The sequence below is a fragment of the Gopherus evgoodei genome, unplaced genomic scaffold (genome assembly GCF_007399415.2).
Source record: "Gopherus evgoodei ecotype Sinaloan lineage unplaced genomic scaffold, rGopEvg1_v1.p scaffold_35_arrow_ctg1, whole genome shotgun sequence".
NCBI lineage: Eukaryota > Metazoa > Chordata > Testudines > Testudinidae > Gopherus > Gopherus evgoodei.
Window position 1 is genome coordinate 5,694,634 of NW_022060027.1, and position 14,599 is coordinate 5,709,232.

The window sequence follows — 14,599 nt, forward strand, 5'->3', positions numbered from 1 at the left end:
GTACATCTACAGGTAGGGCCCCCCCCGCGCAGCGCAGCGCCCCCTCCCTCCCTCCGCCCGCCCGCCCGCCATTCACAGCCAGCTCCATTCACTCCAGTCATTCATCCCCCGCGCTGCCCGCCCGCTCGCTCGCTGCGCACCGGGGGGGACGCGCAGCGCAGGCACCGCGCAGCCTCGGCGCAGCGCTGCGCGCCTCCCTCCCCTGCGGCCCCAGCACTATCACTGCCCCCTCCGCCCCTCACCCACCCGCGGGCCTAGCGGCCTGGGCTCTGCGCAGCCCGGTGTGTGTGCGCGCCGCGCACGTAGTCAGCTGTGTGTGCGTGTGTGTGGCCAGCTGTGTGTGTATGTCTGTAGCTGTGTGCGTGTAGCCTGTGTGTGTGTGTAGCTGTGTGTGCGTGTAGCCTCTGTGTGTGTGTGTGTGTGTGTGCGCGCGTGCATGGCCAGCTGTGTGTGTGTATGTCTGTAGCTGTGTGCGTGTAGCCTGTGTGTGTGTGTAGCTGTGTGTGCGTGTAGCCAGCTCTGTCTGTCTGTAGCTGTGTGTGCATGTAGCCTCTGTGTGTGTGTGTAGCTGTGTGTGTGTGTAGCCAGCTCTGTGTGTGTGTGTGTGTGTGTGCGTGTGTGTGTGTGCATGCATGGCCAGCTGTGTGTGTGTGTGTGTGTGTGTGCATGGCCAGCTGTGTGTGTGTGTGTGCATGGCCAGCTGTGTGTGTAGCCGCTCTGTATGTGTCTGTGTGCATGGCCAGCTCTGTCTGTGTGTTTGTAGCTCAGGTGTGTGTGTGTACACGTACATAGCCAGCTCTGTGTGTGTGTGTGTGTGTGTGCATGCATGGCCAGCTGTGTGTGTGTGTGTGCGCGCGTGCATGGCCAGCTGTGTGTGTGTATGTCTGTAGCTGTGTGCGTGTAGCCTGTGTGTGTGTGTAGCTGTGTGCGTGTAGCCTGTGTGTGTGTGTAGCTGTGTGTGCGTGTAGCCAGCTCTGTCTGTCTGTAGCTGTGTGTGCATGTAGCCTCTGTGTGTGTGTGTGTGTGTGTGTGCGCGTGCATGGCCAGCTGTGTGTGTGTGTGGCCAGCTGTGTGTGTATGTCTGTAGCTGTGTGCGTGTAGCCTGTGTGTGTGTGTAGCTGTGTGTGCGTGTAGCCAGCTCTGTCTGTCTGTAGCTGTGTGTGCATGTAGCCTCTGTGTGTGTGTGTGTGTAGCCAGCTCTGTGTGTGTGTGTGCGCGTGCATGGCCAGCTGGCCAGCTGTGTGTGTGTGTGGCCAGCTGTGTGTGTATGTCTGTAGCTGTGTGCGTGTAGCCTGTGTGTGTGTGTGTGTAGCTGTGTGTGTGTAGCCAGCTCTGTCTGTCTGTAGCTGTGTGTGTGTGTGTGTGCATGGCCAGCTGGCCGTGTATGTGGCCAGCTGTGTGTGTATGTGTGTGTGTGTGTGTGTGTGTAGCCAGCTGTGTGTGTAGCCCAGTCTGTATGTGTCTGTGTGCATGGCCAGCTCGGTGTGTGTGTGTGTGTACACGTACATAGCCATCTCTGTGTGTGTGTAGCTGTGTATGTATGTAGCCAGCTCTCTCTGTGTGTAGCCAGCTCTGTGTATGTGTGTGTGTGCATGGCCAGCTGTGTGTGTGGCCAGTTCTCTGTGTAGCTCTGTGTGTGTGTGTGTGTGTGTACGTAGCCAGCTCTCTGTGTGTAGCTGTGTGTGTGTGTGAGCTTCTAGGGAGGGATGTGAGTGTGTGGCCTTATGTGGGGGTAGGGGTGTGCGTGAACAGGCAAGAATGCGCAAGTCTTGGGATGGGGGAAGGGGTGTCTGTCGCAAGTATGCATGGGTCGGTGCACAGGATGTGCAACCAGTATTGGAGGTGGCTGCTTGGGGGCCTGCTCAGGCAGGAGGGAAATGCAGATTGGGGGTCCCCTAGGGACACAGCTAGGGGTGAGGCTACTGGCAGTTAAAGGCGGGTGATGCCAGTGTGGGCTGGCAGTGCCCCGGGGGAGCTGTGCTAGCCATGGAAGCAGTGAGGAGGGGGAAGGTCTTGTGATAGCAAAGTTCACTGGACCCTCCTTGGATCTGTGGTTGCAGTAGCAGCACACAGCAGATGGTCTGTAATTGCAGTGAATGTGCACTGCAAAACATGTCTGGCATCTGTGATTGAGTGCACTGCAAACAGTGTGTGGGGCGGGGAGGCCTGATTGCAGGGAGCATTCACTGCAAGTGGTGTGTGGTATCTTTGATTGCAGTGAGAACACACTGCAGCTAGAGGGGGACATGTAATTCCAGTGCGAAAAGGGGTGGGTGTCTGATTGCAGTGTGGTTCTGTGATGACAGTGAACGCACTGTATGCAGCACATGCTGTCTGTGTGCAGTGCGAGCGCTCTGCACACAACTGCTTCTGGCCCAGCAGTGGGCAGCATGGACCCCATCTTCCCTACAGTCTCAGGGTAAGGGCACTGGGATGCAGTGCGGGAGAGGGGCTGTGATCACATTGCGAGCACCCTGCACACCGCATGTGTGGGGCTGTGATTGTAGTGTGAGGTGGGGACATTGGAACATGATGGGATTGTGATTGCTGTGTGAACTCACTGCATATGTGATTGTAGTTAGAGTTCACTGCACCCAGCGGGGGCACCTGACTGAAGTGCGAGCACACTTCGCTGGTCTGTGACTGTAGTGAGAGGGCACTGCACACAGCTGGGAGGTCTTGGGAGTGCACTGCATGCAGCATGTGGGGTCTGTCAGCGCAGTGTGAGCTCCCGGCGTGTGAGGTCTGTCCCTGCAGTGGACACTGTGCTCCATGCATTTGCAATGCGAGCGCGCTGCATGTGGAGAGGGGGTGATCGCAGTGAGAGCGCACTGCATGCAGCAAGGCTCCAGGCTGCAGCCAGTGTCCCTGGTGTGCAGTGAGGTCCATAGCTGTGCTGTGGGGCGGAGGCGATGAGCGCTCATGAGCCCCCCGTGATGTGCCCCCCTGATGTGCCCCCGTCTTTTGCAGTGACTACATCATTAAGGAGAAGACGGTTTTGCTGCAGAAGAAGGACAACGAGGGGTTCGGTTTCGTCCTGCGTGGAGCCAAGGGTGAGAGGGTAACTGGGGGGGAGGGGAGCAGCCCAGAAGGGAGCCTCGGGGGGGCCAAGAGGGGGTCTGTCCCGGGCGCAGGGTGCAGCGGGAGGAGCTGTCCAGGGGGAAGGCTGGCGGGGGGGGATTCCCCAAACATCCTTCCCCTTCCTGCCACTGACCCCACGCTCTCCCCACAGCGCAGACCCCCATCGAGGAGTTCACGCCCACCCCGGCCTTCCCCGCCCTGCAGTACCTGGAATCCGTGGATGAGGGGGGCGTGGCCTGGCGCGCCGGCCTCCGCATGGGGGACTTCCTGATCGAGGTAATGGTGGGGGGGGTCGCTCCCCTCAGAGCGACGGGAGAGTCACTCCCCACCCCCTCCTGTCACGAGTGAGGGGCACTGGCAGGGCTGGGGGGAGCCCAGGGCTGGGCTGCGGGTCGGGAGTGAGGGGCACTGGCACAGATGAAGAGGGGGGTGCTGAGCGAGCAGGGGCTGTGGGTCGGGAGTGAGGGGCACCGGCAGGGCTGGGGGCAGCCCAGGGCTGGGCTGGCAGGGGCTGCGGGTTGGGAGTGAGGGGCACCGGCAGGGCTGGGGGAGCCCAGGGCTGGGCTGGCAGGGGCTGCGGGTCGGGAGTGAGGGGCACCGGCAGGGCTGGGGGGAGCCCAGGGCTGAGCGAGCAGGGGCTGCGGGTCGGGAGTGAGGGGCACCGGCAGGGCTGGGGGAGCCCAGGGCTGGGCTGGCAGGGGCTGCGGGTTGGGAGTGAGGGGCACCGGCAGGGCTGGGGGGCCCAGGGCTGGGCTGGCGGGGAGCTGCGGGTTGGGAGTGAGGGGCACCGGCAGAGCTGGGGGGCCCAGGGCTGGGCTGGCAGGGGCTGCGGGTTGGGAGTGAGGGGCACCGGCAGGGCTTGGGGGCCCAGGGCTGGGCTGGCAGGGAGTTGCAGGTTGGGAGTGAGGGGCACCGGCAGGGCTGGGGGAGCCCAGGGCTGGGCTGGCAGGGGCTGCGGGTCGGGAGTGAGGGGCACCGGCAGGGCTGGGAGGAGCCCAGGGCTGAGCGAGCAGGGGCTGCGGGTCGGGAGTGAGGGGCACCGGCACGGCTGGGGAGCCCAGGGCTGGGCTGGCAGGGAGTTGCAGGTTGGGAGTGAGGGGCACCGGCAGAGCTGGGGGGCCCAGGGCTGGGCTGGCAGGGAGTTGCAGGTTGGGAGTGAGGGGCACTGGCACAGATGAAGAGGGGGGTGCTGAGCGAGCAGGGGCTGCGGGTCGGGAGTGAGGGGCATCGGCAGGGCTGGGGGGAGCCCAGGGCTGGGCTGGCAGGGGCTGCAGGTTGGGAGTGAGGGGCACCGGCAGAGCTGGGGGGCCCAGGAGTGGGCTGGCAGGGAGTTGCAGGTTGGGAGTGAGGGGCACTGTCTCCCCTGACCCTGTCCCTTGCTCCCCAGGTCAACGGGCAGAACGTGGTGAAGGTTGGGCACCGGCAGGTTGTGAACATGATTCGCCAGGGGGGCAACAACCTGATGGTGAAGGTCGTCATGGTAACCAGGAACCCTGAGATGGAAGAGGCCATGAGAAAGAAAGGTGCTGTGTCCCCCGCCCCCCAATACCTTCTCCACACGGGGGGCAGGACTCCTGGGTTCCACCCCCAGCTCTGAGAGGAGAGCGGGGGCTGGTGGTTAGAGCAGGGGGGCTGGGAGCCAGGACTCCTGGGTTCTATCCCCGGCTCTGGGAGGGGAGTGGGGTCTGGTGGTTAGAGCGGGGGGGGGGCTGGGAGCCAGGACTCCTGGGTTCTCTCCCAGCTCTGGGAGGGGAGTGGGGTCTAGGGGTTAGAGCGGAGGGAGGGGCTGGGAGCCAGGACTCCTGGGTTCTCTCCCAGCTCTGGGAGGGGAGTGGGGTCAGGTGGTTAGAGCACGGGGGGGCTGGGAGCCAGGACTCCTGGGTTCTCTCATGTGCTTGGGGGTGGGGGGTGGATCTCAGTGTCTTTCCTTCTGTCCCCTCACCTGGGAGCCCCTTTGCCCCTCTACAGCGGCTCCCCAGCAGACGAAACGACTTCCCCCCCCAGCCATCTCCCTGCGCTCCAAATCCATGACCTCTGAGCTGGAGGAGATGGGTAAGGGGGAGGGCGGGGGGTGGGGGTGGGGGAATTGGGAGGTATGTGAGAAGGCTCTGAGTTGGAAGTGGGGGACGGGGCTGATAGTCCCTGGAGGGGTCTGTGGTGGGGTGGGGGAGGTCCCAAAGGGATAGGAGAGGGGTCTGTGGTGTGGGCAGGGGAATGGTCTGGTGGGGAGGGTCCCCAGAGGGGTGGGGGAGGGGTCTGTGGTGGGACGGGGGAGGGTATCCAGAGAGGTGGGGGAGGGGTCTGTGATGGGATGGGGGAGGGTTCCGGGAGGGGTCTCTGGGGGGGAGGGGTCTTCTGGTGTGGGGGAGGGAGGGATCTCCGCTGGGGCAGGGGTCTGTGGTGGGGGATGGGCTCTGGGGCAGGACTCTCACACTCTCTGTCTCTCCCACCCCCTGGCTCTCTGGGACTCGGGACCCCCTTGGCACCTGGCAGTGGAGAAAGGTATGTCCCCCCCCCCCCCGGGCAGTGCCCCCCATCTCTTTCCGGGGAACCCTATCCGATTCCCTGGTGCAGATGGGGGGCAGCAGGGAAGGCTGGTGGGAGGGGGATGCCCGGCCCGGTGGGTGGGACAGGGGTGAGGGCCCCAGTTTTTTCCCAGGCTGTGTGCCCTGGCGGCTCGGGGGGCAGAGGGGTCTGCCCCAGAGCTGTGGGGGACCAGGGCCCCCCAGCCCCTGCTCTAATGCTGTCCCCTCTCGGTGTCTCCCCCAGTCTCCCCCTGGAAGAAGAGGAGTGGTGAGTGTGAGCTGGGGCCAGGCACAGCCCCCCCCAACCCCCCGCCCATGAACTTCCTCCACTGCTTCCTCACGCCAGCCTCGGTGCCCCCCCACTGGCCGCTCCCCCACACACCTGCCTGTGTCTGTGCCCCCCCAGCCACCCTGCACTCCCTCCTCCTGCTTCATGCTCCCCCAATCTCCACGCACCAGCCCCCCCAGCTCACGCTCCCCGCTCCGCTGCTCCCCCGTCTCACTCCCCCCCCCGCTACTCAGAGTGACCCCCCCCGCCCCCACGTCCCTCGCGTCACTGTCTCCCTCCTCCTGTCCCTGCAGATTACGAGCCGGCGCTGGCCACAGAGAAGAAGAGGACGGTCTATCAGATGGCACTGAGTAAGGGAGGGGTCCAGGGGGTCAGAGCGTGTGGTGGGGGTGGGGACTGGGAGCCAGGACTCCTGGGTTCTTCTTCCCAGCTCTGGGAGGGGAGTGGGGGCTGGTGGTTAGAGCAGTGGGGCTGGGAGCCAGGACTCCTGGGTTCTCTTCCCGGCTCTGGGAAGGGAGTGGGGGCTGGTAGTGAGAGCAGGGGGGGTTGGGAGCCAGGACTCCTGGGTTCCATGCCACCTCAGCGGTGCCGGGAGTGGCCAGACAATCCATATGGTCTCTTGTCTCCAGTCCAAGCTGGCTGCAGTGTGTGTTTATTGATTCCCCAGGTCCCGGATCTGGGCCTGGGGTGGGGGCAAGGATAGGCTCCCCACTGCCCTCCGCCCCCCCAGCCAGCCCCCCTCACCCTCCATCTCTCTGTCCCTCGCAGACAAGCTGGATGAGATCCTGGCTGCAGCTCAGCAGACGATCAGCGTGGGGGAGGGACCCAGCTCCGGAGGGCTCCCCTCCCTGGGGAAGGCCCGGGGGCCCAAGGGCTACTTCACCTCTGAGGTAGGACGGGCATGGCCCCCCCGGGCCCTACGGCTGGGCCTCGCTGAGGGGGCACCCCAGGGGAGGGGGGCTGGGAGCCAGGACTCCTGGGTTCCCTCCCTGGCTCTGGGAGGGAAGTGGGGGCTAGTGGTTAGAGCAGGGGGGCTGGGAGCCAGGACTCCTGGGTTCTCTCACTGGCTCTGGGAGGGGAGTGGGGGCTAGTGGTTAGAGCAGGGGGGCCAGGAGCCAGGACTCCTGGGTTCTCTCACTGGCTCTGGGAGGGGAGTGGGTCATTCCTACCCACCTCCCTACCCCTGCCCATCACCCCCCCACTACCCCTATCCTGGCCTCTTAACCCCCCCATCACCCTGCCCTGTGGTGCCACCTTAACCCTTCCCTGTGCTGGGTGGTGCCCTCACTTGCCTGCCACTAACACCCCCACCCCAATGTCTCTGCAGGCAAACTTCGAGCCGCATCGGATGGGGCAGCCCACTTACGAGCGCCCATCGTACCTGCCCCCCGGTGCCCCCCAGGGCCTCATGCTGCGCCAGAAATCCATCGGTGAGGTGGGCCGGGCTGGGTGGGGAGCGGGGCTGGGGCAACGGGCGTCTGTCACTGCCGGACTCCTGAGTTCTGTTTGTTATGCAGAAAAGGGGAGGGAGTCTCATGGGTTAGAGCAGGGGGGCCTGGGGGCCAGGACTCCTGGGTTCTCTTTCCAGTTCTAGGAGGGGAGTCGAGTCTAGTGGTTAGAACCGGGGGGCCAGGAGCCGGGACTCCTGGGTTCTCTCCATGGCTCTGGGATGGGAGTGGTGTCTAGTGGTTAGAGCTGGGGGCTGGGAGCCAGGACTGCTGGGTTCTCTCCCCAGAATTGGGAGGGGAGTGGGGCCCAGTGGGTTGAAGCAGGGGGGGCTGGGAGCCAGGACTCCTGGGTTCTTTCCCCGGCTCTAGCAGGGGAGTGGGGCCCAGTGGGTTGAAGCAGGGAAGGCTGGGAGCCAGGACTCTTGGGTTCTCTCCCCGGCTCTAGGAGGGGAGTTGGGCCCAGCGGGTTAGAGAAGTGGGGCTGGGAGCTGGGACTCCGGAGTCCTGGCCGACCACTGTCCATCTGTCCATTCGCAGGCTCGGCGGAGGACGAGAAGCCCTACCTGGCTCCCCCAGCCATGAAATTCAGCCGCAGCTTGTCCGTCCCCGGCTCGGAGGACATCCCCCCGCCCCCCACCACCTCCCCTCCCGAGCCCCCTTACAGCGCCCCCCCCTCCGCCACCGGCCGCCTCACCCCTGCCGTGCGCTCCACCTTCAACCCGGCCGCTGAGGCCAAGCTCTACCCGGCCTCGCTGCGCCAGGAGCCGCCTGCCTTCGAGGGCCCGGCCCGGCGCGAGAAGCTGGCCATGTACCGCCAGGAGCTGGAGCGTGGGGCCGAGGCTGGGCCCACCCGGGGCTGGCGCGGGCACCATCCACACCCGGAGCTGCGTTACTACAACCTGCCGGCCCGGGCGGCCAGCGCCGCCATGTACATCCCGGCCAAGCCGCTGCGCCGGAAAGGCCCGCTGGTGAAGCAGACCAAGGTGGAGGATGAGCAGAGGCAGCAAGGGGCTGCCCCCCAGACTCAGCCGCCCCCGACGCCGCCCACCCCGGCGCCGCCCGCCCCCGAGAAGAACTCCATCGCCATCCCCACCATCGTCATCAAAGCCCCCTCCACCAGCAGCAGCGGGCGCAGCAGCCAGGGCAGCAGCATGGAGGCCGAGGGGCAGCCAGAGCCGGCCCCGGTGCCCGCCTTGCCCCTCCACAACAGCATGGACTTCACCAGCCAGTTTGGAGCGGCCCTGGTGGGGGCGGCACGGCGGGACCGGGAGTGGCACAGCGAGGCCCGCCGTCGCTCCGCCCTCTTCCTCTCCACCGAGGTGCCAGAGGACGAGGCGCCCGAGCCGGCTTCAGCGCCCCGGCTCCGGCACTCGAAGAGCATCGACGAGGGCATGTTCTCGGCCGAGCCCTACCTGCAGCTGAATTACGCCCAGCCCCTGCCGCCGGGTACCTATTACCAGCCCCGCCCCGCCAAGGGCTATGGGGGAACCAGCACCACCAGCGCCTTCACCACCGTCTGCTCCAGCTTCCTGCCCCAGCTTCAGCCCCGGCCGGGCGGCGGGAACGCGCTGCCCCTCATCCACCCCCTGACGGGCAAGATCCTGGACCCGGGCTCGCCCCTGGGCCTGGCGCTGGTGGCCCGGGAGCGGGCGCTGCAGGAATCGCACTCCCAGCAGCTGCAGCAAGGCCGGGCGGAGGCGGAGGAGCGAAGGTCCCGCCCATCCTCGCCCCGGTTCGGGGAGGTGGCGCCGGAGCCCTCTGGAGGAAGCGGTTCCATCCTGCGCCTGTGGGGGGCGCCGGCGGGCGAGCCGCCCCCGGAGAGCCCCCGGCGCCAGGCCCCCTCCGAGCCCAAGGGCGGCCCATGGGCGGGGGAGAAGCGGGGGGAGGAGGGGGCCGGGGGCGAGAAGCTGCATGTGCGCTTCGTGGAGAACTGCCGGCCCCAGGAGGAGAGCGAGCCGGCGCCGGCCCAGGGGGTGGAGGAGAACGGGCTGCCCCTGCTGGTCCTCCCGCCGCCGGCTCCCTCCGTCGACGTGGACGATGAGTTCCTCTTCACCGAGCCGCTGCCCCCGCCGCTGGAGTTCTCCAACAGCTTTGAGAAGCCCGACTCCCCCAAGGCGGGCCGGGAGCCCCCCGCCGTCCCCGCCCCGGAGCCGGTGCCCGCGCCACCGCCGCCCGCCACCACTGCCCTGGACTCCACCACCTCCAGCCTGACCTCCTACGACAGCGAGGTGGCCACGCTGACCCAGGGCGGGGCGCCCGAGCCCCGGGAGGCCCCCCACGTCAACTTCTCCTCGGTGGTGTCCTCCATCCAGATCCCGGCGCCCGAGCCCCCCGAGGCGGTGACCGACTCAGGCATTGAGGAGATCGACAGCCGGAGCAGCAGCGACCACCACCTGGAGACCATCAGCTCCGTCTCCACCCTGTCCAGCATGTCGGGGCTGTCCAGTGAGGGGGTGGAGCTGCTGGACAGTTACGTCACCTACCTGGACGGCCAAGCCTTCGGGGGCCCGGCGGAGAAGCCCAGCAAGCTGCGTTCCCGGCCCTTCCCCGCCCGCCGCGACCCCGCCACCCCCACCAGCTCCACCATCTCGGTGGCGGCCTGCGCCGAGAGCGTTTTCGCCCTCACGCCCGCCCCGGCCCAGGAGCCGCCCGCCCCGCAGCGCCGCTCGCCCACCCTGCCCTGGGAGGAGGGCGGGGCGGCCAAGCCCTCGCCCGTCTCGGCCATGAAAGCCAGCATCATCAGTGAGCTGAGCTCCAAACTGCAGCAGATGAGCGGGGCGTCCTGGGCCCGGCCCCCCGACGGCGCGGGCCCCTTCGGCGCCGACCGGCCCGGCTCCCTGCAGCGCCAAAGGTAGCGTCCGGAGGAGGCCGGATGGATGGATGGATGGAGGAAGCCAGCAGCACCGCCGGGGGCGCCCCGTGCATGCCTCACGCCGCCGTGCCCGTCACTCATGTTTGCTTTGGGTTTGTTTTGGTTTCTCGCTCCGCCATGCCCGGCACATGTGTGTGTATGTGTGTGGGGACGGGGGGGGACAGGACCCTTTCGTGCCAGGCGCTGCATGTGTCCACCCCTTCACCTTCCCTCCTACGCACGCACTCACCCATAGGGCTGGGTTCCCAGGAGGCTGCTGTGGGTCAGGGATTCGGGGGTGGTGGGCACCAGGCCCTGCACATATGCCCAACGCCCCCCCAGTGCCCTCCCACATCCTGCCACTCCTCGTGCCCGGTTTCCTAGCGATTCCTGGGTTGAGAGGGGGTCCTTCTGTCCCAGACCCCCCCCGTGGGACTCCACTGAGCCCCCACCCCGAAGGAATCTGTACCCCCCCCCCGCTGCACCCCCACAGAGGCCTCCTCCTGCTCCAACTCCCCAGCCACTCACCAGGGCTGTGCTGCTGCCTTTAATTTGCTCCATTGTATTGTGTGTCCGAGGGCTTGTCTGCACTGGGAGAATTCACCTGTGGGAGATGGGGATCCTCCCCCACCTGTGGGGCAGGGTATTGGGGGTGCAACCCCCTCCAACCCCACGGGAGTAACCCTGGGGAGAAGACATGACAAAGATTGGCAAATCAGGAGTCCTGGCTCGCAGCCCCTCTGCCCCCCGCCCCCACTCTAACCACTAGACCCTGCTCCCCCCCTGGAGCCAGGGAGAGAACCCAGGAGTCCTGGCTTCTAGCCCTAGTCTCCTCCGGGAGCTGGGCTGGAAGGGGCCCTGGGCCGAGTCCCAGCAGGGGCAGGCGGGGGGGAGGGTAGACGAGGCAGATCCCCGTCCCAGACCCGTTCCCTGACGTGGGTGCAAGAGGTGGTGAATTTCTCTGCTCTGCAGATGAGCCCCCGTCATCGTGTGCCACAAGTGTGCTGCTTGCCCCATGGCTGCTCGTGCAAAGCTGGGGGGCATGAGGGCGTCCCGCCCTGGCCTCTGCATGGTGAAGGAGGGGGGAGGACTGCTGGGGGGGAGGAGCACCCCCTGACCATCTCTTCCCCTTCCCCACCCAGGCTCCCCGAGGACGTGTCGGGCCCCTCCAAGCCGCCCGGCAGCCTGTTCCACAACTGGCCCAAGGCGGGGCCGGGCGCCAAGCCCCCGAAGAGCGTGGAGTTCGACATCCGCCCGGCGCTGCGCCGCGCCCCCAGCCCCGCCGCCCTGCCCAGCGAGCACAAGATCAGCCTGGCCCCCCGGCCCTCCTCCCTGCCCATCCTGCCCTCCGTCCCCCTCTACGGCGGCATCTACGACCTGCGCGGCTCCCCCCCCTCCGGCCCCTGCCCCTTCCCCGACTTCCCCTCCGGCAGCCGCTCCCTCTCGCCCACCCACTTCCTGCCCCCGGCCACGGACAAGCCCTTCGGCGCCAAGCCCCTGCCCTTCTGGACCAAATTCGACGTGGCCGACTGGCTGGAGTACCTGAAACTGGGCGAGCACCGCGAGCGCTTCCTGGACAACGAGATCGACGGCTCCCACCTGCCCTCGCTCACCAAGGAGGATTACATCGACCTGGGCGTCACCCGGGTCGGGCACCGCATGAACATTGGCCGCGCCCTCAAGCTCTTCCTGGAGAGGTGATGAGAGAATCCCCCGCCCCAGGAGAGGGGAGCCCCTAGCCCCCTAGCCCCCCCAGGAGAGAGGGGAGCCCACCCCAGCTGCCCCGAGGACACACAGGCCCGAATGGATGACGCCAGGAGCAAGGAAAAGCCGGGTGGCGATGCCCCCTCCCAACTCCAGAGAGTGAGGGGCCCCCAGCAACACCTCCCTTTGGAAAGGGGCCTTGGATCCCGGGGGGGGCATAGAGGGGGCTGGCAGGCAAGGAAGAGAACATTGTGTAATGGCTTGGCTCCATGCCGCCTTGCACCATTGCTCATGTGTGCGCATTCGCTTGTGCACCGGCTTGCACCATTGCTCATGTGTGCGTGCTCCCCTGTGCCCCCACCAGCATAATCACTAGTGTGTGTGCGCTCTGTGTGCCGTCTGTTGCGACGTGTACCCTCGGCTAGGTGTTAGCTTGTCCATTAGCACACTGCGAATCAGCGGATGTTGTCGCTTGTGCATGCACACTTGCCATCTCACACTGTTGCTCACGTGTACACTTGCCTATGCACTGGCTTGCACCATTGCTCACACGTGCATGCTCACCTGTGCACCTCTTTGCATCATCACTAGTGCACCCATGCTCTATGTATCAGCTGTCGCACATGGGCACTCAGCTGTGCGCTAGCTTGCACATTTGCACACGGAGATCAGTGTACACTGTCACTTGTGTGTGCACACTTGCTGCCATATCACACCATTGCTCATGTGGACACTTAGTTGCACGTGGGCTTGCACCAATGCTTGTCTGCACATTCAGCTTCATGTCTGCTTGCACCATTGTCCTCATGCTCATCTGCTCGTGCCATCAGTCATGGACACATTCAGCTACTCACCAGCTTGCACCATTGCCCACACAAGCATACTTAGCTGGGCCCCAACTTGCACCATCACTCGCACGTGCACATTTGGAGCATTGGCTTGCACCATTGCCTGCACGAGGACAGTTGCCATTGCTTGTATGTGCGCCATCACTGTACCCTCCCCCACCACCTTGCACACTAGCCCCTGCTCTGCCCTGCCACACAGACCGGGTCGTGCTTTCTCACGCACGTGTCAGGGGCTGCATGTGCCTGTGCCTTGCTGGGCTGTCCGTGGGTTCGGGGTGAACCATCCTCCCTAGTGCTCCAAGGGGGAGGGGTGAATTGGGGAGCAACAGGATTGAGGGTGGGGGCGACAGGCACAAGATGGGGGAGCTCCTGAGGGTGATCCCAACTGGGGTAGAGGGGGGGACTGTTGGCCAGGGGGACCCTCACCTGTTTCTAATCCCCCCCCACTGGTCTCTGAAGTTCTGTTTCCCCTGAATTGTGGGGGGGGGGACACCAGGGCCCCTGGGCTCCCCTCCCCTGGCCGATGCTCAGCTGCCAAAGAATTGGGGAGTCGCTGGGGACCCGGGACACCTGCCCTGCAGCTGGGGTGGCACCACAGGGATCGACTGCTCTGGACCGTGGGCGGCTCTGTTGTGACTGCTGGAGGCGGGTGTCTGGGAGGGGGGACCCTCTGTTTTTTTTCTGCTGTGATCCCCAGCGTGAAGCTCCGTCCAGGGGGGTCCTCCCCTTCCACTTCTCACCACTTCAGGGATTGCAAAGCTGGGTCCTTCCCTGCTGGCCCCCCCACGTGCCCCCCCCACTGTGGCCCCCTGGCTCTCCTCTTCCCCCCCATGGCCTCCTGGCCACCAATAAGGGCTTTCGTCTCGTCTCATCTCGTCGGACTCTCTGCGCCGGCCCCCCCTCAACCCCGCGAGGGAGCGAAACGACACACACTAGAATGTCTTCCAGACCCCCCCCGACTGCCCCTCCCCTGCCCCCCTCCCCCCCCGTGCTGGGACTCAGCGCCTCCCCGACAGTGCAGCAGGACACCTGGGTTCTCTCCCCAGCTCTGGGTGGGGGGCGGGGCTAGTGGTGAGAGCAGGGGGAACTAGGAGCCAGGACTCCTGGGTTCTCTCCTGTCTCTGGGAGGGGAGTGGGGTCTAGTGGTTAGAGTCGTGGGGGCCGGGAGCCAGGACTCCTGGGTTCTTGCCCTGGCTCGGGGAGGAGGGCTCGCTGTACCACCTTGTGGCCCTGGAGCAGGAGGGGACGAGGCCTGGGGTGCTGAATTCTCCAGCTTGTCTGTCTCCGGGTTTCGGGGCTGATTCCCAGGAAGGGGCTGATGGGGGAAGACACCTCTCACTGACTGCTCCCTCCCGGACCCCCCCTTGTGAAGGGGGGGCAGGATCCTCATGCTCTTTTTGCCCCAGCGCCCAGCCCTGTAGCACCTGGGTATCAGGTATAATTTCATCTGCCCACCCCCAATACAAGCCAGGCTTCTGCCCCCCTCCCCCTTCAGACCCTTGCCTAGGGAATTAGCTACAGTGGGAACCCAGGAGTCCTGGCTCCCAGACCCCCACCCCCTAATCCCAGAGCCAGGGAGAGAACCCAGGAGTCCCTGGCTCCCAGCCTCACTAATCCCAGAGCTGGGGAGAGAAACCTGGAGTCCTGGCTCCCAGGCCCCCCATCCAACCACTAGACCCCACTCCCCTTCCAGAGCTGGGGGGAGAACCCAGAGTCCTGGCTCCCAGCCACCCCCCCCCCAGCAGAGACTCTGAGGCTGAATGTAATAAAACGTGCCAATTTCCAGATGGGAGCAGCTGCCTAAACTCCCTCTCCCCCAAAATTCTCCTGCTGTCATCTGTCCCCCCATCACC

The 14,599-nt window shown here is 65.7% G+C and overlaps 1 protein-coding gene across 1 annotated transcript; it reads left to right on the top strand.

The window, feature by feature from the left end:
* Positions 1 to 2,286: 2,286 nt before the first annotated feature.
* On the top strand, positions 2,287 to 13,117 carry SHANK1 (SH3 and multiple ankyrin repeat domains 1). The gene is made up of 13 exons (XM_030545028.1): positions 2,287 to 2,419; positions 2,971 to 3,053; positions 3,233 to 3,357; positions 4,469 to 4,604; positions 5,050 to 5,133; positions 5,575 to 5,583; positions 5,851 to 5,874; positions 6,189 to 6,245; positions 6,664 to 6,785; positions 7,223 to 7,325; positions 7,881 to 10,085; positions 10,187 to 10,307; positions 11,337 to 13,117. Exons 1-13 carry the CDS (start codon positions 2,319 to 2,321, stop codon positions 11,893 to 11,895), a joined length of 3,729 nt encoding a protein of 1,242 aa, XP_030400888.1. The 5' UTR covers positions 2,287 to 2,318; the 3' UTR covers positions 11,896 to 13,117.
* The last annotated feature ends 1,482 nt before the right edge of the window (positions 13,118 to 14,599 follow it).